Here is a 26372-nt window from a genome sequence, read left to right as displayed (position 1 = left end):
GGACAACCCCGGGACCGGCTGCTGCTGCCTTATCCCACACCAGAGGAGCAAAAAAGGGGGATAAGCAGTATCAGGGGGCAGAGAGGAAGCGGTGACGGCGGGGCAGGGGGGCGGCGGGGGGCCGTGACGCCCGGCGGGGCAGCGGAGGGGCGGCCCCGCGGGAGGCTCCGCATCCGGGCGCGCTCACTCACTCACTCACCTATCATGGCGGCGGCGAGGGGGCGAGCTGCGGGAGCGCCGCGGGGGGGGGGGGGAGGGGTGCGCGGGGCTTTCTGGGTAATGTAGTTCTGGCGTCCCCGCACCTCACGTGACCGCAGGCTTCTCTCCCCGCCTGAACGCGCACCCACACACTTTTTAATTAATTTCTGCTAATTTCTGCCGGCTGGCTCAGCGCCGCCCGCCCTCCCGCTGCGTGGGGCTCTTCAGCTTGGTTTATTCCACTCTGGGGTTTCCCCCGTGAGCGTGGCCGCCCCCCGCCAGTCCCCCCCCCCATCATGGCGGCGGGTTGTTGACGCGTTGCCTAGCGACGGGCTCGAGTCGCCTGCCCCGGGGGGTGCCAGCCCCCCAACGGTCCCCAACGGTCCCCAACGGTCTCCAACCGTTCCCGAGCGCCCCCCGCCGCGGGGTGAGGCGGGGCTGGGGACGGGGCAACGGGGGCAGAGGGGGGGATGCGGGCTGGGGGCGGCAGAAGCGGGGTGCCGCCGGCGGGGAAGGGGGGGCACAGGCGGGCTGGGCGCGATTTCTGACTTGCTGCGGTGGGGGCCGGTGTCTGTCTGTCTGTCTGCCCGCCCTTGCAGTCTGTCCGTCGGCTCTCGGGATGGTGGTGGAGAAAGCGGCCGCAAGCCCCCCGGTGCCCGTCGGCGAGCGGCGCCCTCAGAAGCAGGAGCCGCTGGGGCGCACGAAGAAAATCCGGCAGCAGGTGACCGACGGCTTCACCGTCAAGGCCCTCATGAAGAACAGCGTGGTACGTGCGCTGCTGGCACACGGGGGAAGGGGGGCGCTTAACGCACCCCCACGCCGCCGGGAAGCGGAGCGGGGTGAAACTGGGGGTGTGAGGGAGCTGGGCGGGGGCTAAAACTTCACCTGGAGTTTGCTGGTGGCTAAACTCACCTTCGGGCTTCACAGGATTAATATCACGAGGTACCAGCCTGTGCCTCAGGGTGATGCCGCACCTCCAAGGGTATTGCTTTGGTGCCACGAGTTTTCTGTCACGCCGTATTAAACTGTCAGCCCATGGAATTACTTGGCTTACTACCTCGCACGTAGCAAAATACCATCAAATGATAGTTTTTTGGAAAAGTATTTTTTGAAAGTATTCTCATGTGCTGTCACAGTGTGATGTAAGTTTGATGTAAGCATCACACAAGATGGCAAAGACCTGGAAAATACATTAGTTTTTAAAATAATCTTGAAAAATGGTAAAATGCTTTCACATACAATTATAAGAACATTAGACAGGAAACAAACTAATTTTCCAGCTGATAGTTCAAAGGGGAGTTGATCCAGCAAGCTTCATTTTCATTAACAAACCTAATTTCTAACAATTGGAGGTACGTGAGTGAAATTACTAGGATCATGGCCTTTCAAATTGCTTTATACTGTTTTATTTATCTACTTTTATCAGATTTAAGTTTTAACTAGCACAGAATACAAATGGTCAATGTGTAAGTGGAAAAACTAATATGAGCACATGTATCCTTAAACTTCTGAATCGGACTTTTTTTTTTTTCCCCACACAAATCAAGATGTAAACAAAGTCTTGAATTCTCACCTTTTTGTGTTTGATTTTATTTATTATTCTATATATCCTTCTGATTGCAGCTATGAAGTACATAATTTCCCATGTTTTGCTTCCTCTTGCAGTCTCTAGACTTATCTGTCAGAGCACCCTCTTAAAAAAAAAGTCCATCTTAAAACAAACTTTAAATGGAATAGAAATTGTATGCATAAACAGCTTTCTTCATATTAGTAAAGACAAAATATATTTTATCTTAGTGGGAAGAATACAATGCAAAAATAGCGCAAGGTGTGTTTTAAAGATTATCTTGTTTTTAACTCTAGAGATGTGTGGAGTAGACTATAACACTTCAGTGAATTTAAGGATTAATTTTTAAAGATATTTCACTGGACAAAATTCAAGTTATGAGCATTGATATATACTTGTTCACATCTTGATATGTAAAAGATACGTGATATAGTCTGGAGGAACTTGCAGTTTCATCAGGGTTTGAGAAATACATGTATTTGATTTTTTAAAAAGGAGCCTTTATGAACATAACTAACTATCACTTTAATTAGAATTTAAGTTTTCTTTTAAATATTTATAGAATTTTAACTTTTATGGTCACAATTCTAACTTGCTAAATATTAGCAGAATCATGGTAATCATGGTAGTGTTGTCAAGCGACAGCAAAAAGGCAAATCTACTGCCTTTGGAGCCACTCGCTGAATAATGTTTCATGTTGTTTGGCATGGACCTCTGGAGGTCAAGTGGTTCAGTATCCCATTGGACGTGGGATACTAGCAGAAGATCCCTAGCAGAAGATCAAATCAGTCATGGGTTTCCCTGGCTAAGCTGTGGAACTCTCCCACAGCAGCAATTCCCTGATCTGTCTGGGAACCTTTTTGGTTGTTGCCCTGCCTGCCTGCCCCCATGGCACCCTGTCAGAGGTAGGGTTAACTGAGTCCTGAGCCATTCCACAGGTTCTGTTCCTGCATCCCTAGGAAGCAGTGAAAACTGATGAAGGTCCTGAAAGATTCATCCTGCCAGGGCTGTTTTTCCAAAAGTTCTGAGCGAGGACAGGCAGCCACTGGAATTATTTCCCTGAGGTCAATGTGCAAAAGGTCAGAATAGAGAAAGGATTTTCTTACTGCCACCCTGGCTGTGCAGAAATGGGAGTTCCTCTTCTCTTTCTCAACAGCTGATGAAATGGAGTGTCAGTTTTATTAAGTACTCACTTGTCAGAGGTGGGCATCAGAAATGAAGTTGTCATGGAAGGCTTAGGAGTTGATTGGAGGGTTAAAAGCAGAGCAGGCTAATATAGTTAAAGCATGGTAATTCTTTTTAACAGCATGACAAGACACAGTGTTGTCAGTGACATGTTCAGCATCTCCAGGTCAGACTATGAGGTACAAATTAATAACCTTTGCTGCAAGCATGTAGTAAGAAGAAGAGTATAGAGTCTAACTGTTTACCATTATGCATACATGACTGTAAATATAGCATTAAAGGTTCTAGAATTCTCTGATACTACTTGTATAAAGAGTATCTTACTAAGCTATTTTAAGTGAAAGTTGATGGATGAAGTTTTTTCCAACGGTCTGCTTTCATAGCCAGTAGTAAGTACAGGAACATAGGCCTCTGGTGATTTTCGTAGAATATTCAAGACATTTCTCAGCTTTGGCATATTATATCTAAAATTTACTAATCAGGATACCTTAGTTAGTAAATATTCACCAAGAAAATAGTTCCTGAACTGGAAGATGTGTTGTATGTTACTGCCTTCCAAAATCAGAAATTTGTACAGCAGTTGAGATTAAGACCAAGATCCAATAAAGGTCTTCTATACTAACAAGCTAGATATCATGACATTTACATTTTTCTCATTTTGTCCTCCACATGGAATCAAGAATGCCATATTACATGCTCATACTTTGAATGTACTGCAGGGGTAGAATTAGAATTATAATTTAAAAATTATACACAGGGTAGCAAGTACAAAAATATCTGTACATGCATGTGGACAGCAGGAAGATATCTCTTCACTTCTGATTCCCACTGGATAGTTGCTACTTTTTCCTGTTTTCTGTAAGTGTATAAGAGTGTTAGTGCCCCCTTTTCTTTAATAAACTAGTGGTAAAAGCACTTTTGCAGGGAGAGGATTTATTTTATTATTTAAAGGGAACTATAGAAAGTGAATTCCAGTCTATCTCCCAACTTTTAAAAGATTCTTAGCCAACAAACTACAAGATTACTGAGGTGAAAACGATGTCAGAGGAAAGTGTGTATGTGTCTTTTCAAAGTTCTGTTGCTGTGCTGCGAAAATTTAGGATTCACAGTGCTAGAAAGAGGCAGGGTAGGAAACTCACTAGCCAGCATAGGGTAGTGCATAGATCAGTCATGCAGTTTTGGAAGTGTGGGTACTTTGTGTCCATTATTACTTATTAGAATGGATCTCATGTTTTTCAAACAGAACTGGAACCTAAGACACCCCCTCATGAGTGCTGAACCAATAAAGCAATGAAATATTTGTCCTTGGTTTTGCTATGTTTTATGAACCTTGAATTCCTTACTATAAAATGCCAGAGGTGCCTCAGAAAAAATCGGAGTTATCTTTCCTCTATGGGTTTCCTCTGTATTTCCTCTCCTTTAGTGACACAGTTGCCAGGTAAGTTGAAGTATTCTGCAGCATATCAATTTGAACTCCTCTGGACAGAATACTGAATTCAGATCTTCTTGGCTTTGTGTGTAAGCCAGTAGGTTTTATGTTTTAAGATACCACTATTGCATCTATCTGTGTCTTATGAAAGCAGTCAGTAGCTGCTGTTAATAAAGGGCCACATCTAGCCTGTGTGTAAGGCATAAAGTTAGAATGTCTTCTAAATGGACCTGGAATGAGGGCGATGCTGAGAATTGTTTGTTTCCTGGATTAAAGAACTAAATCAGAGTATTCAACCGGAGAGATTCTTTGTGATGTGTACATAGATACACAGGTTCCATCTCCTAAAAGAATGTAATTGCTTATAAGTAGAAAAAAAGGGTTATTTAGATTGCAGTTCTGTATATTTATCCCTCTGTTCCTCATTTAGGAGTTTGGATGGAATGAAGTCTCAGTCTTCAAGGTTTAAACTCTTCTTTGAAACAATTAACAGCATTTTGATAATAAATCAGAACAAGGGTTTCATTTTAACCGTGGAGATAATGCAATTCATTTGCATTCTGAAAGTTGTGATTGCATGTTCTATTCATATTTATCCGCACTGTATAACTAAAACTACTTCTGTTGTTTACATTGTAGCATTAACAGTGTCTAATCTGATTTTAAGGCTATAGGAAAGTGCTGTTTGCAAGAAGAAAGTTTTAACTTTCTCTGTAATAGTTAATTTATGGGAAAAGGGAGTATGTTTGGGGGCAAGTAGATGTCAAATTAAAGGCATATTTTGACAAATGTGTTTTTTGAACGGTAGCATATCCATGGGGGGAAAGGGACGACACTGCTCCATTTCAGCAATTTTGTACAATATGCAGGTATATGTAGTGAACACTTTGTCAGTTTAAACTCTCATTGCTCTGGAAGGCAGTCTGATATTCTTCCTGTTTCAGGCTGTTACTACTGCCCCTTACTGTGCCCCCATTTATGCAGTGTTGGCAGATCAGGAAACTGATCCTGCTGAAAAACACTTCATCCTGTTTAAGCTAAGTATTGAACTGTGGGCTTTGGGACTGAGGTGAGCAAAACTCCTACGGCCACAAAGCTCCTCGTTCCTGTCCTCCTTTCTCCCTATCCTGACCATACGCTTCTGTCTCCCCTTTTGCATGTACATTGGTGTTTCTTGCAACTACACAGGAAGCTCCAGCTCTAACAGCTGGTACTGGAGGAGAAATGGGAATGTGTTGCGAGCATAAGCTGAGTGGGTGGGAATGCCCCTGTCTGCAACATCACAGTCTTAATTCATTTGAAACCAATTATGAAACCAAGTTTTAGCAGAGTATGTTCACAAACACAGCAGCATAAATTTGTGCTACAATTGCAAAATGTGGTTTTCATCCCTGGATATTTATTCTTCCTTTATACTATATAAGCATTCTTGTGGCCATGCAGTGAACTAAACTGGCGTCCTGGTTAAACCTAGATTAAAAGTGCCACTTTATTTTCCTAGCACTGCAGACTCGACATACAGTCTGTAACAGTGTAAGCTAGCAAATCTGTGGCTGCTACAGCCCTGCCTGCTCCTGCTGCAATTTCCTACCTCCTCTGTGACACTACTCATACTCCTGCATCTGAATCAGTGAGGCACTTTACTTGCATTAGATCCAAATGTGAAAAACTTCAAAGCATTATTTTTATTTCTGGAAAGTCATGTTCCTTTCCGATTCCATGATTGTTTTTACTGTTTAATACCCATGCTACTATAGCATAGAGACCACGTTTGTATAATGTAAAAGCACAGGAGAAGCACTAATACTTAAGACTATAATGTCTTCTAAGAACCTGTATTTTGTATTATGTTTTCCAGCTGTAATTTATGAGGCTTAATAATACTGTTTTTGATATTCTAAAATACTTTAAGACTTTAAAATCAGTGCTTAATTGTTTGCAAATGTGGACGAAGGTTGATATTTTTCATAGTTACAGTGATGAGATAAGATTTGTTTTAATATCCTCAAGCATGAAGAAATTGTGCTGTTTCATTTATGAAATCTGTTACACACTTAATTCTCCAGTAAATCCTTTTTTAATAATTCAGTCATATTGAATTAACATATAGTAAGACTTAAAATAGTAAGCAGATTATGAGTTAGAATCCATTTCATGTTTTTGACTGAAGGAAAAACTCTTACTTGTTTACAGATTTCATACAAGTTAAAATCCTGTAGTGGTTTGAGTATGTGGCTACCTTAGTCTTGTGTTTCACTGAATGAAGTGGGCACCTAGTTTTCAGATGCTTGACTCTAAGTGTCAGACCAAAATTATCGAAAATAGTTAACAGTAGCCTCAGAACAAGATTCTAAGCACTAAACTTGTTGAGTCCTGGGGAGTTATCCAAAGTCATCGTTTCCCACATGCAGCTGTATATGTCGCTAGAGCTAGCCAGTAGAAAAATGTGAAAGACAATTTAGAAAGCATCTGCCATACAGCTTTCTCACCACTCAGGCTTCAGAAGTTTCCATAGAACATAGATTTGTATTCTTTGTTTCAGAAAGCTCGGTAACTTGATATCTTTAAAAAAAAAAAAAAAAAAAAAGGTAATATCATTTTACATGAAAGAAAAGGTAGCTGGGTCAATTCTCTCTATGTAGGAGACTGCTACCTATGCAGGATGTCTTAATCCTACAGTAAAAGTAATGGAGGTAGAAAAGGAGAAATAATGGCACCTCTGCTTCTTTTCTGAAACAGTTCTGTGGAGCAAAAACTTTACACAGAGGAGACACAAAGGGTATAGAAGACTTAGTCTGACTCTGCAAAAGAGAAAGCTTGAGCTCTCTATTGGGTGGCTGTTTAATATTTAGAAGCTATTACGGAAGCAGAAACCACATCTTCTCCTCTCCAACTACATTCTCTATGCAATCATAAAGCAACCAAGGCTCATTTCTATTCTCTTATCCAGGGAGTCTTAAATTCCTTGTACAGGTTTGGTGCTTTGCAAGGAGACAGCAATTGTGAATATAATGGATTTGGGTTTGAAATTGGTAATTTGAGTCCTGTTATCTGTATCTTGATTTTGCTTAGGCTGAGATGCTAAGTTGCTAAGACTCACGGTGCCGTGATGTGTATCACAGTCAAGTGTAAAAATCAGATCTTATAGGACAGTTCTGCGTATGTCTATGGCTTCACCCATCCAGAAGCATCTGGAGTATTTAGGTCCTTCTAGAGCCAGCACTATTCAGTAATACTATTCAGTAATGGTATTGAATTAATTGTAAGTAGAAGCCTATGGGGTGTAAGTAGAAGGCCTACAGGGTGTGTGACACAACAGCAGGTAGGCAAGGTATGCTGCTTGGAAGGAGAGAGGGTCTCACATTTATGGTTAGAAAGCTGTACTATTGGTGGGAAGCATCTTGAAGGGAAGGCTGAGAAGTTGTGGCTGGAGCAAGAGTGGGACAGGGAAAGCTGTAACTGGGGAAAGCCATAGTGCAGAAGGCATATGAAATACAGATAAGAGGGTATGAGAAAGAGCTTGCAATAAATAGATGCTAAACTGGATACTTTGTAGCACTGGAATATCAGTAAGACTGCATTGTGCTTGGGTAACAGCAACAGGTGCTTATCAGCTGAGGATTCATGCTGCAGCTAATTCTTAGACAGCCTGTGCTAACTAATATGCAGCAAATACTGCTGCCAAGTATGCAGCAAATGCTGAGAGGAACCAAGGCATCAGGCAGTGTCTGTAGCTGTCTACTTCAGGATGCTGTCCCTTGTCTCACAGTCTCCTCTTGTCACTGCTATATCTTAAATGACATTGGAAAATTGAGTGAAGAAGACAGAAGTAGCATATTGGTATTTGCACTAGAGAAAGTAGTGGAAGAACACTGAGGAAACAGGAAAGGAATTAAATGCCATTCTCCAAAGAGGAGACGTAGATGGCCACTAATCCAATATGATTTCTGCTATGACTGTTCTCCACAAACTTATCCAGAGATGAGCAGAAGCCAGTTTTCACCTTGTTGCAGGTGGGGAGAGCTGGAGTCCATACCAGGCAAATGGAAGTTGTTTTTTTCACTTTTTCCCCTCTGACACTTCCAGTTAATATTTATACAAAGTCTATGTTTAACAGAAACAATCTGGTAAAGCTTCGAAGGGGGCATGTTTTGTTTTATTTTGTTTTGTTTCACATGAAGTTTTCTTAACTATTTTGAAATGCAAGTTACTCCAAAGCCAAAAAACAGTAGCAAACAGTTCTGTCTTGGTATGTTCATCAAATATCTAGACCATGTAATAGAAATACACAATGAAAGACTGAGTGGTTCCTCCTGGCAGCAGTTGATTCCTTGGTATGTTTGACATTCACGCAAACAGGTTAGCGTAGTTTTTCATTTTGCTAATGTAGTTACATATTTTTTTCTGGACAATTTACTGCTCTCTGATAACTGCCTTTCTTAGATAAACATCATCAGGTAAGATGAGGTGCTTTGTTGTAAAGGCCCAGCCTCTGGACAAAATGTGCTCAAGGCTTCTGTACAAAAGTTTCTTGTTCAATAGTTACATTCTGACTCAGCTGGTACATTACAAATATCATGCCTGTTATAGTTGCAATATTTTTTTTTGTCTCTGGATATATGTAAAAGGATTGCTCCCTAGAGAAGTGTAACTTTATAGTCAGAATAGACCTTTGACAGAACTTCAGTCAGGCCTCTTACCTGACAGTAAGGTATCACCTTGTTCAGATGGTAACAGTAGCCTGAATTATAATAGGGTAGTACACATATAATTTAGCTTTTCATGTGCTTGTGATGGTATTTGTTATTGTGCATGTAATAGTTTGTATGCTTGTCTGTCTGAAAATAAAATTCTTATTAAAAGAAGCCAATTTACTCTGCATCCATGTTTTTGTAAAGGGTTATGTCAAGACCTTGATAGCATGAATGCAGATTTACAGATTTGTTTTCAGTTTAATAACAGAAGTATGTGGATAGCATCACATGACTTAAATGAAAGCTACTATCATTAGCCTGTTTAGAAGCAGACTAACACTTTTTCACTTTTTTTTTATTATTTTTTATTTTCCTTTACTTTTCCTCCAGACATGTCATTATTTCATACTAGTGTGTGTCTTTTACAGTCATGTTCAACTTTTTTTTTTTTTTTTTTTTTTTTTGGGGGGGGGAGCGGGAGAGGGAGCAGAGTAGTTCCATGTGGCTAGAAACCTTTTAGAGGATGTACTTATAAAGCTTCTACACAGACTATATCAGAATACCCTAGATAATATTTTTTTTTTCTTCTGTAAAAGATCACTGAGAAATGAGCTCATTACACTTTTGTGTTGAAGCTTTGTAAGGTATGACTGAAAAAATTATTTTTTACAGGAAGTGTACATGTGCTAGCTGAATTTTTACATATTTTGTGCTGTGTTTTACTACCTCATCTCTTTCTAATTTGTGTATCCTTCAGTTATTTTGACGGGTTTTAGATTTATAGTTTAAGGTCAAAGGAACAGTTAAGACAACTCCCACATAAAGCCCATCAAACTCAAAAAGTGATTTCTGCATGAATTGTGTAACTTCTGCTTGATTTAGAGGATACATTTTTTTTAGAACATTATACAACCATAAGGTAATAGGGTGTTCTAGTTAGAACCCACTTAAGTCATAATTAGATTATGAGCTTCTAGTATGGGCATATTTAACCTTTATTGCGATATTTTTATTCAAGACAACATATTTTAGTATTTTATTTGATACTACCTGAAGACTTTTGGTCATCATGAAGAATTCATACACTGTGCTAAAATTGTACATTATACAGTTGTTAATGCATGCTAATGTGAAAAAGCAACTGAATTACAAAGTACAGTTTTATTAGTAGAAATTGGTCAGTTACACATTTAAGTTTGAGAGATGTTTCACAAACTCTTCTGTCATTATCTGGCAAAAGGAGATATTGTTAGACAAATTTAAACTGTGTGCAAACAATACCATGCCTACTAATAATACACAACATTCAAATCTTTGGATATAAATTTTGTTGAGGAAATTACAGGGCTTAAACAGTGTTGTTTCAGTTTGGATTATCATTTTTCCATTTCTGTCTTACCAGATGGAATTGAATCTTTTTTCTGCTTAAGTGAGAAAAAAAATGACCCTTTAATAGCAAAAGAGCAATTCTTCCTCCATTGTTCAATTTTTTATTAGTGAGTAATAGCAAGAGGTGTATTTGGGGCATATATTAAAATAAGTCTAGACTGTCATTAATTAATCAGTAAACTGCAGATTTTATTTTCAGTTTGGTATTGCATTAGTCCTTCTTTATAAGTTCATCATTGCACTCTGTTAGATCCCTTTTTTTTCCCATACTTTATCCTATTTATTTTTCTTCTAGCAAGTAGAATTCTATGAGCTCTTGCTCTTTTACAATACTAAGTATTTTTCATTTTTACGAGTTTTAAGTAAATACTGTTTTAACACTGATAACAAAAGATAGAGAACATAACTAAGCACTTCTCAGCTAGTAAAATACAAGCAAAATGTTTGTTCTGATTGCCAAAACAGTTCCTTTAAAAGCAGCTCCAGCTAAGATGCATATATGACATCTGCTTGAAGTCACAGGTTAGAATTCATACTTCGGAGAGGCTAAATGCTTATCAGCTGACTCTTAACTGAATGTCCTTCCCCACGGATTGAAAGTAGTCTCCCTTTTCTCAGTAGATCTTCCAAAGACTTCACTCTTGTGTTCTGGGTCTATTGGACCCAGAGAAGGACAGTTCTGTAGTTTGATTATCATGACATGCAGCTGGGAAGCGAAAGTTTAACCAGGTTAAAGAATGCAATATTAAGTTGTGTAATTTACCAGTTAGTGTGTTGTTCTTTTTTGGGTCCCGTTGTTTAACCTTCTGATTTTAATCTACTAGAAACTGAATCTAATGAGAATGTATGACATATCTAAGAAACAATTCTTAAAACTTACTAAATATCTTCTGATAACACGTATTTGTAAACATAGAAAGCTAGTACTCATAACACTTTCACAAAAAAGCAGTCACAGGACTGCAACTGCAAAGCTACAAGGAAGACTAAACATTCAAATGTATATTAAACAGACTATTGTATAAAACATTCATGTATTATTAATGAAAACCTGCCTTGCAACAATAAGATCTTATAAATACAACAGAATTAAGTGGTAGATAAAAATAAAGGGCATAGATGAAACAATTGCCTTGTGTATAAACCAATTAAGATAAAAACAGTTTTATCAGTATTCATCAATGTAAAATATTGTTTTGTAATTTATGTAATCTATGTGAGTAAACCTGTGAAATGGGGGTGGTTTTGCTATTTATGTAGGGAAAGAACAATTCATAACATGGAAGTACCACTTAATTTCCCAGCTTTTATGTACCACACTGCATCTTTTAGAGTAATAAAAGGATTTATTCCAAGAATAGGGATTTTATAGAAAAGTGCCATTAGAAAGTTTACTTTGTTTTAGAGATAAAAGAGTGTAAGTGATAATGGTAGGATGGTATAATGAGATAATAAATTCTTATGACATTGATAAAAAAACATTTTGCATTTTTTGAAAAACATTCAGTGAGCTTTGAGTTCACTTAATGTGAAACATAAATATTTAGTGATAACTTTGATTTATTCTGAGGTACTAAATGAAATGTCATGATGAAGGCTATGGTAATTTCGATAGCTTTCAAGAAGCCAGGATTTTACTCCTGGCATAGGAATTTGTATTGGATACTTCAATTAATTTTCTCAGTGTATATTACTGTTTTTCTTTAGTGTTCAAAATAGATTCACATCCTATGTTAAAATCTTACTTTTTAATGACTAGATTCAATTTTTGGTAGTCCACAGAACGTGTAACTGATAGCTGAGGGTTTTAACTATGAAGAATCACAGAATCACAGAATTTCTAGGTTGGAAGAGACCTCAAGATCATCGAGTCCAACCTCTAACCTAACACTAACAGTCCCCACTAAACCATATCCCTAAGCTCTACATCTAAACGTCTTTTGAAGACTTCCAGGGATGGTGACTCCACCACCTCCCTGGGAAGCCCGTTCCAGTGCCTCACAACCCTTTCAGTAAAGAAATTCTTCCTAACATCTAACCTAAAACTCCCCTGGCATAACTTTAGCCCATTCCCCCTCGTCCTGTCACCAGGCACATGGGAGAACAGGCCAACCCCCACCTCTCTACAGCCTCCTTTAATGTACTTATACAGAGCAATAAGGTCACCCCTGAAAGAAGAGTACAGAGCACAGAACAAGAAGTCTATTTGCTGCAATGAGATTTCTATTTATGCTGTTTATTTTCTCAAGACAGTATTATTTACTGTCTCCATGCTTGGAGAAAATTTGTCAGTAAAGATACAGAAGTTTCCTTAACCTGGGGAGAAAAAAAAAAGTTTTTACTAGAGATTTGACTTGATACTTTCAGGATTTGTGTACAATAACCTTGATGGAATGTAAAAAATAATAAAGTCTTTCCATTTTCACTTAAATGAGTTTTATAGTTTTAAATGAACCTGATAAGCAGAATTCTAGGTGGTTACTATGGAAGTCCTTGTATCTTGTATTAAGTTATATAAAATGAAAATATGCATGTTATCCTTTAAACTCCCCCCCCCCCCTTTTTTTTTTTGAAGTACAGTATAAAGAGCTTGTGAATGATAGAACTGATTTTTTTTCAATCATTCTTGTTATCCTCAGCTACAGTGTTTGCAACATTCCAGTTTGAAAATGAATATGTAGATAATGACATCAATGTACAACTGGAAAATATGAAAGTAAAAATGGAGAGGGTATCTGTATATGTGGCTGGTGGCACTGTTTATGTGTTGATGCTCTGTGAAGAGCCAGAAGGGTCTAAGTAACTTAATTTTGACAAGCTCTTCAGTCTTGCTTATGGCATTCAGAGTGTGCTAGTCTTCTGGGTAAATAATCTCCTTTCCAGCAGAGCCACACAAAAAATATACATGTACCTAATCAAGCCTCTCAGCAATATTTGGCCGAGTATCTTCTAATGGTCTTTTTTTTTTTTTTTTTTTTTTTTTTTTCCAGTACCACACTTTTTTTTCTCTCATTCCAGGAATTTTTAACAATACATGTACATCTAGTTTTTTTCACAAGGGCATTATGACAGCAGTCCATCTGTGTTTGCTGGAGTAAACAAAAGAAGGAATCTGCTAGTTCTGTTTGCACAGAAGTCTCTGTCTCATAAAGTTCCATGTTAAACAAAGGTAGAACCAATCCTCATAGCATTACACATACAAAAGCTTTCAGGGCTGGAAAGAAACCACCCTTCTAAATTGTCTTCAAGCTGACTGATAGGAATTGACCTATCCAGTTTAGGGTGACTGATTCATTTCTGCCAGTCTCCCAGGCAAGTCAGTGGCACGTTCTGACCTTCAGTGTCAAACACTGCTGATAGGTTTAATGAAGTAAGCATGGATATCTTCCTCTTAGCAGTGCCAGAGACAAAATAGTTCACCAGCAAGACTAATGCACTCTGAAAGCTGTTACCAAGTCTGAAAGCCCAGCTGCCCAGATTTAGGTCATTGGCAGAGAATTTGAGTTCTGTGAAAGAATATGTTGGCTTTCGGTGTGTGTTTTTTGTGGGGGGAGGGAGGAGATAAGGGGGTGTTTTTATTTTTTTTTTAAATTATTTTTATGATAATTTTCCCAAGAATAAAAGGCTATATTATGTAGTAGCTGAGAAGAACATTCAGGCTAAAAGGAGTTTTTCAGTCCACACATTAACACTTTATCTTGCATGTTGGTTTGAAAAATGTGCTTATGTGTGGAAGTATGTATTAATGATAGAATTTAAAATGATCTCTGGGGATCATCTGGTTTAACTCCTTTACAGGCATGTACTCAGAGGAGGGCCTACTTGAAATTATGCTAGTCTGCTTGGCCTTTTATTGAGCTGGGCTTTGATTGTCTTCAGGGATGGAAATTCTACATCACGTTTGAATAACCTGTTCCAGTGACTACCTTAATTGTATAACAAAGTGTTTTTTGTTTTGGTTTGGTTTGTTTGTTTGTTTTTTTCACTACAATTAATACTGTTGTTGTTTTTGTTTCAGAATATTTTACAGTTTTCTGTGCTTAGTTAGAATTTCCTCATTCAGTGCAGTAACTAGGACTCAGATATGAGTAAATATACGAGTATATATAAGTGTATACTTATATGAGTAAATATATCATATGAGTAAAGCAGGGAAGTATTCCTATCTCCAGTGGAGGCAAAGGAGAGTAGGTAAAGTAAGAGAATAGATAAGACCCAAAAATCAAATACTTACCTTCTAATCCTTTATGTCTTGTTAGACTACTGTAGTGATATATAAAAATAGTTGGTTGCTTTTAATTCAGGCAGTCAGGAAAAACTGCAGCACGAGGTACTTCCTTGCTAGAATCTATATCCCAACCTCTGATTTTCAGCCAGACCTGGACATCAATAACCATATTCTTCTCCCCCACCTTGATTTTATTGTCCTATCAGAACACATGCCATCAGGGGCTTTGTAGACATTGTGATCACAAATTACAAATTTGTTTTTAAAAATCCTTTTTTGTATATATATGGCAATCTGTATGTATATATCTGGTGGATGATATGCAGTTAATTATGAAATCACCTGCTGTGACCTCTTTGTGAAGCTGGGAAACTCCACACATTTTTTTTCAATAAATAATCTTTTCAGAAGTTCCAAAGAAGACTAGAAAAATTTAACTGCTATTTCAGTTTAGTAGGGTGATGGTTGGACCAGATGATCTTGAAGGTCTTTTTCCACATTAATGTTTTTATGATTCTACTTTTTTATTCCATATTAAAAAAAAAAAAAAAAAAAAAAAAAAAAAAAAAAAAAAAGCATGTGAAGTGCATGGGATGCAGACTGCTAAATGACATTACATGACACACCACAAGTTTAGCAGTGTCTCTATCCATCTCATTAAGATGATGGGTCCATGCATTAATTTATTTCTACATCAACACCCTGCTCCTTGAGAATAAGAATCAACCGACATACTTTTTTCGTACTCTATAATTTTAAAATCTTATTATCCACCATTTTGTGAAGAGCTAAACAGCATGTTCTATCCCCGTGTGATGAATATAAAATCTGTAAATCTCCTTTTATGTTATAATTATTACTGCTCCATAATCAGTGTATCTTACACCTATTATTCCTCCTGACAGTGTGTGGGTCTTCAGTATTAATTATACAAAATTTCAATTAAAAAAATTATGTAATTCCATTTCCCCGATGTGTAATACAGAAGGAGTAGTAATTTCATTAGCGTTAACAGGGCTACACAAATTACATTCCTAGATTTTTCTAATGTATATAGAACTATTTGAACTTGCTTAGAAATCTCCCAGTGGCCTTTCTGTATTTATATATATTTTATACTCAAATACACATTTCTGTTTATGTAATATAAGTAAAATTTCACCATGTTAAGGCACTTCTAAATATTACAACGAAGTGTTTGAAATGCTGTCTTGTTTTCCTACCAGGCTCAATGTTATTTGGACTGACAGAATTCTGTATGTGACAGAAAAGGTGATTTAAAAAGTAACTGGCACATGTATTTTTGAAAATAATGGGATGGTAAATAAGCATAAGTAAATTGAAATCTGTAATGCCTATGTGTTCACTTTGGAATAGAGTTTAGGTTGTGAGAGGTTTACAATTAAACAAAAGTAGTTAAAACCTATGGTATTGAGAGTTTATGTTGCGCTTCCCAAAGTTGTTGAGATCAGTGGAACAATTCAGTCTCTCGTTGCGCTATTGAGCCTACTCTTACAGGTGTCCAGACTTTGCAATTCACCTTCTCTTGCTTGAAATAATCCATAGTTACAAGAGCTTTGTGAAGAGCTGCAAGGCGCATATTTGCGGAAGGCTTCTGGGGAGAGCTGAGTTTTGCACCATGTGAATACTAGATCCTGGAGTTCTAAGTGAAAAATATCTAAGTTGGAAGAGTTTGTTAACGACTCACTTTTCTGTGTGGAGAAAGACAGATGGCTAGCTGCTACTTAGCTATGTTACTGTAATTATTTTTGATGAAGATTAGAATAAATGTGGGCTGAATATATTGTTGTGGTGTTAAGCTAGAAAAAAAGTAGTTGAATAAATTAACCAGCATCATTGGACAATTCAGTTTTGAGATATCGGGGTCTGAAGGGTTTTTTTTTCCACAGGTAAAAAAGAGACCTATGTTAGTAAACTAAATTATAGCAAATTACTATTTCTATGAGTTATTACATCATAATAAACCACATCCTGAAGATGTTCCTCTGTTACTAAGTTCTTGCAGAGTTGAGTGTGTGCTACGCAATGCTGAATAACATTTTTCACAGTGGTGATTCACATTGGTAATTAGTTCACATTGTATAAACAAAATATGTATGTGGTTGAATCAGGCAGAATTTAGAGGAAAATCATATTTTAATTTAATTTCAAATAATGTTTAAAAGAAAATTTGAATCATAAAGCAACTTTTCTGCTTGTGCAAAATAAAACACCTTTTACAGATCTCTGGAGTGATGGCTATCAGAAAGTAAAAAAATAGGTTATTTATTAAAGGGAAAAGCCAATGATGTGCCATTTTCAGTTTTACCATCTCTCCAAGACATCATATTTTTCAAAAGAAGTTACTATTCTGCCTCAGATTTCTAATGCATTTTGAACCTTATCTAGAAATAAGCAAAACAAAAATGATTTAAAAAGTAGTTTGTATTATAGATATGGTTGAATTTAACCAGATGTATAACTAGTGATCCTTTGTACTGTATGATAGGCTAATTTTTAAAAATTAACTCTAAAAACATGTAATTACTTAAGGGAAAACAGAACATTTCAAGCATCTTAGATTGACAGAAGTTTTTTATTTGTCCTGGAAATGTATTACATTTTACCACCATATTTATCCAGGCAACTTAAAAGAATCCCATTTAGGGTAAAAATGGAACTTAGATTTTCTGCCTCATTCAGTCATTAGCTTGTCTGTTAATAAAAAGGCCAGCTATAATGATGGTTTGTCTAGTAACTCAGAAATAAATAGAACCACCAACCTAACTCAGCAAGCAGTAATCATATATACACAACTTTTTTTCACTGTTGTGGATAAGATAAAATGTAACTCAGGGTAAAAAAGTTTAATATTCCATTGTAAAATATTAGGATGTCAGGGCATCTGGATTTTCTCCAATGTTGCTGAAGAATTAACTTTTTTTTTCTACAAATCATACAAAATAGTATTATGAGATTTATATATTTTTTAAATCACATTAAACAACAATATTTCCTGTTCAGCAGAATGTTTATTTTAATTATACTTAATGTAGCCTATAAATAAATCTTATATTTACTTAAATGCTCTTACTGTAACATTTGCTTGAGCACTAACTGCTTTTACAGGATTTAAGTGGTGGATATAAAGTTGCATCGACGTTTGCTCTATAAAGCTTTTTACATAAGTATTGCATAAAAAAGAAAGTAAGAAGGTACATGGAACCTGATATTTTCCCTGGCTTTCTTAATACTATTTTTTCCCCAAAAGAATCTAGATTAAGAAAACCTCATTAAATCAATTACACCTTTAATGTTTTTCTGTATACTAAATGCCATCCATATCTCTCAGAATATTTTAATATTAAAGACCACATTTGTTTGATCTACGTATCTCTGGACTTCCCATGCAGATTTTCATTTTCCTTGTACAAGTTGGATGAGCCATATACAAGCATAAGTATCCATTTGAACACAGATAATCAAAGATCTTGGTCTAAATTAACAACTGGTCATGATACTATGGATTTATCTGTTTTGTCTGTAATCCTGTCATGTTTGATTTCAACATGAGCAAGAACATACAACTTTACTTTGCTGTGGCATGAAGTTCACTATAGGGTAGCTAATAAAGTAAGGATGAAAAAATCTGGATGAACAGTTTTGTACTGGAAATTCTAGAAATTCTATTTACATATCCACTACCTTTGGTATCCGTGTCAGTTCAGCTAAAGCTGGTACAGAATATGCTTACATGCACTGTGATAATCCTTCCTGACACAACGGATTACCTTTCTAACACAGGTCCATCAGATTTTTGATACGTGCCCTGTTGTCTTTAATATGATGCGTGTGTACATATTTTATAGAGTGAATATGTTAGTGAATAGTTAATAGAGGTAGTTATGCAGCAACTTGCATACAAGTACAGGTTTCTGTACAAATATAAATGTGCATTCTTGCTTTTACACAGAATTTGTTGTTGTTGTTGTTAACTATGATAATTATATTTACAGTTAGTTTACTTTGATCTGTTTCCCAGATTCCATTTTTATACATTTCGGCCATGTGTTAATTTAAAACAAACTAATGCATTTTCAGATACATGGATCAGAAAACGTGTATGCATTCTGAAAGCCACTTTATCATTATTTGTTACCATGTTCAGATAACTATTTGTTATATGGAAGTGGAGAAATCATTATTAGGTATTTTTAAAGAGCTTAACCAACTAGTATGAGAAAATTAGTCCGAAGATTGCTTTTCCAAGTGACAAATTTTTAGAAGTAAGTATTCATAATGAAAGTATTTCTTGTGCTTTCTCCTGTTACAGTCTTCATAGCATAGCTTCACAGCTAATAGGGGCATTGCTAGCAATCCTAATACTTAGATGGCGTAACCTTTTCCATTTTAATAGATTCTTACACTCTTTTCTTTGAGTAGCTGTCATATTTACAGTGTTTGCAGCAGATCTTTAATTTGGTGTAAATAATCCCTTCAGGCTATGGTGTGCTTTTTGTAATATGAAATTCTCTTCAGCTTTTGCTGAATATAAGCTGTTGAATGTTGACATTTGCTTTCTTACTTGCATTTTACAACAAAACCACAGCAAAGTACCAGAACAATACTGCGTCAAAATCAGGAGGCCCAGCAGGCCCCTCTACAAAGGTGTATGCTTGAGAGCTTTCAGAGGAGCTCAGTACTGGGAGGGGTGGGACAAGAGATGAAACAGTCCAAGCTTCCCTGTCTTTAGAACTGGGCTTTGCCTCGCCTCTGACAAAACTGTGCAGAAGTAAAGGTTCTCAGTCTCAATATGTTTCTCCACATGCAGAGCATTTTCTTCCTTCATATAGCTTCTCATCTTTTTGCCTCACTCCTCCTTTGTCTCAGACACAATCACCATGTGGTCATGGAGGTATCTTAGCATACAAACTGAGAGAAATGAGAGGTGGGAGAGAAAAAGAGTGGAGTAATTTTTTTTCATTTGCCAAAAGTGGAAATGTTTGCTTGTTCACTTTTTCCTTTAAAAGGGCCCAGGGGATTAAATATGAGCAAATACTATTCCAGTTGTAAAGCCCACCAAAATTAGGATGTGCCAGATTTCAGGGTGCTTATGCTCTGCTTCTTTCTATGTGTATAGTATACCATAATTTTTAATAATGTGACAGTAATATTGTTAATTTTGTATTATTCAGCCCTCAAGATAAATGGAGAAGGGTCAGAATTAAGATTGCGTATACAACATTAAATCTGCTATTTTTAGATTATTATGTTATTTTGCAACATTAATGCTTTTAAATAATTCAATAAAAGGGAATTTAAAGTCTTTTGCTCAATCACTGAAGACAACTGTTGACGATCTCTATTAAGCAAGTATTTGGGAAATTAATAGTTTAGAAATGTATGTATGTCAGATACATTTTGATTCAATAATTTGGGGAAATTTTTCTTCAGGAATGCTAAAATTGATTTAATCATAAGGTACTGATGATAATAATAATTAATAAAATATATATTATTTGACCGTTGTCCAATGAAAACAAGAATTTCTAGTTGTTAAATACTAAGCTGTTCAGCGTTATGAGTAACAACAAAAACAAACAAACAAACAAAAACGTGGTCGAGTTCCTTTTATATAAATGTTATATGTCATAACAAACTCATTGTTATGACATATACCTTATACTTGTCCCCTTTGCTGTATGCAATTACAGTTATATTTATCAGATCATACTACTTACAAATTTTGCACATTTGTTCCAGTGAAGCTTGCAGACTTCTTCATAGCATGAAGATTTTTTTTTTCTCATTTTATCTGATTATCTTCATGATTCATGGTATTTACATCATAAATTCTCCTGGCTAATGCTGTTTACAGATCTTGTTCTATTTTCAGTGGTTCTCAAGAGGTAAATTGTGAGCAAAGCTTCTTCAGGTTTTACGTCCTTTCCAATAACTCAAACCTTTCTGATATTTTTAAATATTACAGGCTCTTCCTTCTGCCCCCTCAATATGCTGGATGTTCAACGTAAATCTTAGTCTTTGTCTCTGCGTAAGGGGCTACCTTCAATGTATATTTAAAGAACATAGCATGCTTTTCTTGCATATACTGTTTAAAATATGCTTCCAAATGATTTTTTTGTTGATCCATCTTTTCTTGTTCTATAGAAATGTTTTCTGTGTTTTAAGCCTAGTTTTGAAAGTGGGAGAGAGAAAGATGGAGATACTGTGAGAAAGGCAAGGTCATAACACGTTTAAGATCATAAGACATGGAGCATTGGGTACTATGGAGAAGAATACGAACTAGTAGGAAACTCAGATTTGCTAGTCTCCTATTCTTAGAACAATTTGCTTTTCTATATTGTCTCTGTAGAAATGTTGAAGCTCACCATTAAAGGACAATTTAACATTCCAGGGTCCAACTAAATAGGAAAACTGGGGTGCCAATGCTTCTTCTGGAGCCTGGGAGTTAAAGTACAAAGTTGTATGATTTCCCACAAAGTTTGAATGACATGAAAGGCCAAACTGCATTTAATTATTTTAAAATGCATTTACTGTTTTTTTGAAGATGTACACATAATTCACACTGGTTTCTGTGTGGATATTTACTGTTTTTCTAGCTATCAAAAGGCAATCAGTAATTACCTTTACCATCAACAGTTTTTCCTTCTTCTGTTACTGATTCTCTGTAATCAGAAAAATATTTGGTGCATATTTATATTACAGCTTACTGCTTAATTAAAAAAAATGTTGAAACCTTAGCTTACAGAATTAAATTATAACTGTTTTGTAAATTTTGATTTTTTTTAACTTGATATATGATTATATATGCTAAGAATATGCACTATTATGCACAGTATTTACTATCTGAAATGTATTTTACTGGATTCTTAATAGTTATGATTAAATCTTACATAAACCTTCGATTGACTGAATTGCCAAAAACGTGATTAAATAAACTTTCTCTAGAAATATTAATTCTATGTAAAGATAACTGAAATAAAGAGTAAGCAATAACATTTCTTCTTAGAAGACATCTTACTTTTTAAGAACCAGATCTTTGACTAATCTTTAATTAGCTATAGCTTTAATTAATTTAAATAATCTGTACCTATTCCTAATTTTTGAGTCATTTCTTTACATTAGGATATTACCATCCTAATTGCCATCATAAAAGAATATAACCCAGCTGATTATATATTTCTGTACTTTGCAAGTAAAGATAATGATTCTGTAATAAGACTAGCAATTATATCTATACTTAATTTTCCCAGGAGAAGGAAAGCATGCAACGCTTTCTTTGAACCCACACTATTGCCTTACTATATAAAGGTTACAGAAGTTAACAAAATAGACAATAAAAATAGTGCATGCTTAAGGATTGAGACATGACTGGCTCTGATTTTGTTTCGCTGTCTTGTTTATGCAATTACCTTGGCAAAAACAATAAAAACATATTTTAAAACTGAAATAGTTTTCTGCCATTCCAATGTCTCTAAACTAGTCCAAATAAATCTTCCTGCAAACATTATTAAATTAATATTTTTCACATTTATGAACATATTGGTATTTTCAGGGTGCTAAATGATTGATTTTGATAGGACATTCGTAGGTGGTCAGTCAGGAAAAAAACAAATTAACTGATTATTCCCTTCATTGTGAATTCTTCTTCTAGTATTTAGATGCAGCAGTCATTAAGTTATGTGTTTTGCTGTTTATGCAAAAGAATAAACTTCAGTTACTCTGTAGATTTGATTTAAACTTGCTGTTTTATAGGATTTCTTCAAACAGTAGTCATCCAAACGTATTCTTGAAAGCTTCAGGAAGGCTAATTGTATATGCTATAATGAGATCGGTGTTATGTTGATGAAAAAAATAGTAAACCAGTACACAGATATTAAGTTTAGTAGAGCTAGAAAATTGAAAAAAAAATTCTGTTTGTTTGTTTGTTTGTTTTCCTATCAGAGTTAACTTACCATTTCAAAATCATTCTATGTTCTATGATTAACATAACTGGAATAACTGTGGTAGAGATTTATGCAAACCTATAAAAGATTAATTCTGATTTGTATAGGTTTTTGTATTTGGGCAGCTGCCATAGCTCACACAGTTCACTATAACATTTCGTATTAATTTGATATGGCATAACTGACTTAATCTCAACTATAAAATGTCATTGTAATCATATGTTATTGGGATTTATCTCTTCTGATCCAGTCACAAGAGAAATATAACTGATTGGCACTTTGCCAATAGTTAAGTCCTTGTCTTGAGTCTGTTTTATTTTGTGATGATCATTTTACAGTTCTTTCAAAAACTGGTGTTGTTTTGCCTCTTGAACCAGGTACAAGCTATTTGATTAGGCACTGTAATCAAGAGTTGTTGCACCCCAATAAGAGGTGTAGAATACAATCCTCAATTTTAGGCTCTTGATCTCTGAGGAGGAATATTTGAATTTGCAGCTTAGTCACTGAGCTCCCTATATAACATCTTGGGGATAAGTGCCATAAAAAGACAGTCCACAAAACTTCTGTTCAGAAGCGATGCCTCCTGTGCCTATTCAATAGGGAATGTGAAACATATGGTGTTGTATGGTATCACATCATCTTGGATTTATTGTCTCTTGCTTAAAGTGCAGGGAGGTACCCTCATTCTCTTCTAATCAAAAGATGGAATTGTTTTTCAGAGAATAAACAGCTACCAGAATTCTTTCAACATATAAGATCAGGACTTGCTCCCTGTATCACTACAGTTGCTATTTCCTAGATAAGAGTATGTAGAATATATACAAAAAAAATGTATAGAAAACTAACAAGTGGAAAGTCTAGATTTGATTCTTTTAGCCTGAAGAGATTCAAGCCCACTTCTCACAATACAGTCTATTTGTACATATATATCCTCAACCTTTCCTGTTGCTTTTTGATACTCTATCAGAAAGGCATCCCAAATAAGATGATTTCAGCTTTTACATTCTGAAGGAGCTCTTTTTTGCATGCTAAAATGGCAGAAAAACAACCCCTACTCATCCTTAGAAGTGAATCTAGTTTTCTGATCACTTAGTGCACTGAAAAAGCTTAGCATGGCCAGTTCTAAGGCAAGATATGAAAAGGAAATATTGTGCCAAGGATAAAGCCATTAAAACTGCGTTTCTATCTACATTTTCAGCAATAATTCACTTTTTTTTTTTAAGGTTAAGTAAAATTAACTGTGATTACAACTGAAGAAGAAGAGATAAAAATACTGGACATAATTAAAGTATGAATCTAGGAATACAACTAGGAATATCTTTAAAACTAATAATAGAAAAAGTGACTAGATAATTAAGTTGCTGCAGTAAAAATGCTTGATTCTCCTTTCTTTCCTTAGAGACATCCTAGAGTAGATACTCAAAAATATACATAGGATGTTACTTGAGTCATCATCAAGATTCTAGTTAAAATACTTTATCTCATCTCAAAACAGGATTAGCATTCATTTGCCATTCAGTGAAATGTAAACTTAAAACAACTTGGCAAACAAGACCAAATTTATATTGTATGTTTACTACAGTATTTTCAGCACCAAAATGTATGGTAGTGTTTTCTGTTGATCGTCAACAGAAATGTAATTGAGAACATGTGCCCTGGTGGAGCTGTGTTGGAAACATTCATGTTAGATCAGAAGAGTCAGCAGTGACTTCTCTTCTAAATTTGCACTAGATTTGTAAAACCAATGGCTTTACATCCAGCTACTTTGGTTTTGTGTAGAGCAGGCAGATTTTAGAAATTTACAAGCTTTTGCAAGTATCATTTGGAAAATGTATATATTACAGCATCTTTAAAATCTGAGCCTGTTCTATTTACAATTTCTGTGACATGTTGTGGTATACAAGTGGTACTCCAATCTGAGTAAAAGTCTCTGCACTTCTTACTTGAGCAGCTCATTAAGGTAGATTGAGTTGTTACCTAAAATGAGTTAGGGTAGGAATGAACATTTTGTAGTACAGTATATTTTTTGAGCACTCTTTGGATTACTCACTGGAAAGCTCCCCAGGGAAGTGGTCACAGCGCTGAGCCTGTCAAAGTTCAAGATGTGACTGAACAATGCTCTCAGACCTGTGCCTTGATCTTTGGGTGGTCCCAAAATGTGGAACAAGGAGTTGTACCCCATGATACTTATGCATCCCTTTGAACTCAGGATATTCTCTGATTTTATGATTCTATACTTCAGCAGATTCTATCTAAGGGATCACATAGTAGGTACTTCTAAAATTGGTATTTCTTATACTTGAATGAAACAGTCAAAGTCTAGATTGAATTAGTGTTTAAAAAAAAAAAAAAAAAAGGCAGTTCATTATAACTTAATTTTCCTAAATAGGAAATAAATATGTCAGATGTATATAGATGTCACAAATATGACATCTAGTAGCATAACAAGCATGGACATAAAACTTTGCAAAATGATCTGTCTATCAAGTGTTACTGAGCCATGGTGGTGATTTTCTGTATCCTTTACTCCATTTGAAGTTGCAACAGGCTGTCTGTAGTGATCAGAGCATAAAGGAAAAAATAATTTGAAGGTTAAGAATTTCAGGTTATGTTCACAGTTGTGAAAACATGTTATCTTATTCAAAAACAGATATGACAAATCCAACTGGAGAAATAAAGTGAGTTACAGTTGTTCATACAATTCAGAAAAATATTTACTGTTTTTTGTTGTTGTTGTTTTTCCTAAAATTATAGAAGAGATATAAAAAGGTAACAGGAAATCTGACTGAAAAATAAACTACTTTTTTCGTTATTTTTTTTCAGTTTTTGCATGGATTTGTACATGTTCTTACTATATTTCTGCAGTTTGTGTCCTCTTTACAGCTGTCATTTATTTTTATGATTTTCCAGTACATATTATAAAGTGCTTATGAAGTTCTTATAAAATATCAGAGCAGAAACATGCAGACATGATGCTAAAAGAATCATAATTCCTTTTGTTATTATCTATCTATCTATCTATCTATCTATCTATCTATCCTTAAATGTTATATAAATTTACACAGACTGTGTCATCTCTGCTTCTTGGTGAAGTTTTTGTGTTCTAAATTATGATTCAGGTAAATTTAGGTTTCATTCTTATAAATAGAAATTTGGTGAATATAGCGCTATATAACGGTCATATAGTAATAATAGCTGACTTCCAGTGTACACAATAGAATTAGTGAATAAATACAGTAATCTCTCAAAAGCTGATTTTAGATACTTGCATTTGTTCTTTTTAGTAACTTAAAAGCATCTACAGAAAAGTTCTCTAACATCACAAATAATATACGCTATATAAAGTAGATTTTAAATAGTACCAGGGCTATATAAGCCAAAAATGGGAGTCTATAAAACAATATACACTATAATATAATATAACCCGTATGTGTATATATATATATATATATATATATATATATATATATAAATGTATATAAAAAAAATAGCACTTGATTTTGTGAGTAATTTTCTTTTATGTGTGTTGTGTTATAGAGCTGATAGCAGTAGTCTAGGATATGATCAATCATTACATTTAATAATACCTACAATGTGGTCTTCCTACGATGTTTTTAGATTTAAAAAACATTATCACTTTGTTTAAAAAACAGTGTTATTAGGGTTGGAGTAATCACCATAGCAAGTAATTTGATGGTAGAAATCTGAATATGTA

The 26372-nt window shown here is 35.8% G+C and overlaps 2 protein-coding genes across 4 annotated transcripts in view; one reads left to right on the top strand and one right to left on the bottom strand.

The window, feature by feature from the left end:
* PRKN (parkin RBR E3 ubiquitin protein ligase) overlaps positions 1 to 484 on the bottom strand; it is a 765547-nt gene extending 765063 nt beyond the window's left edge. The window contains exon 1 of one of the 2 annotated variants that reach the window (XM_072035883.1): positions 200 to 484. In XM_072035883.1, coding sequence (XP_071891984.1) covers positions 200 to 206 — 7 coding nt within the window. In that variant the 5' untranslated portion in view covers positions 207 to 484. The remainder of the gene's footprint in view (positions 1 to 199) is intronic. The other variant, XM_038177503.2, reaches the window with a different exon arrangement.
* PACRG (parkin coregulated) overlaps positions 457 to 26372 on the top strand; it is a 217922-nt gene continuing 192006 nt past the window's right edge. For both annotated transcript variants that reach the window (XM_027454268.3, XM_027454267.3), the window contains exons 1-2: positions 457 to 625; positions 798 to 964. In XM_027454268.3, coding sequence (XP_027310069.1) covers positions 818 to 964 — 147 coding nt within the window. In that variant the 5' untranslated portion in view covers positions 457 to 625; positions 798 to 817. The remainder of the gene's footprint in view (positions 626 to 797; positions 965 to 26372) is intronic.

Source organism: Anas platyrhynchos, chromosome 3 (assembly GCF_047663525.1).
Source record: "Anas platyrhynchos isolate ZD024472 breed Pekin duck chromosome 3, IASCAAS_PekinDuck_T2T, whole genome shotgun sequence".
Classification (NCBI taxonomy): domain Eukaryota; kingdom Metazoa; phylum Chordata; class Aves; order Anseriformes; family Anatidae; genus Anas; species Anas platyrhynchos.
This window is presented reverse-complemented; position numbering and strand designations above follow the sequence as displayed.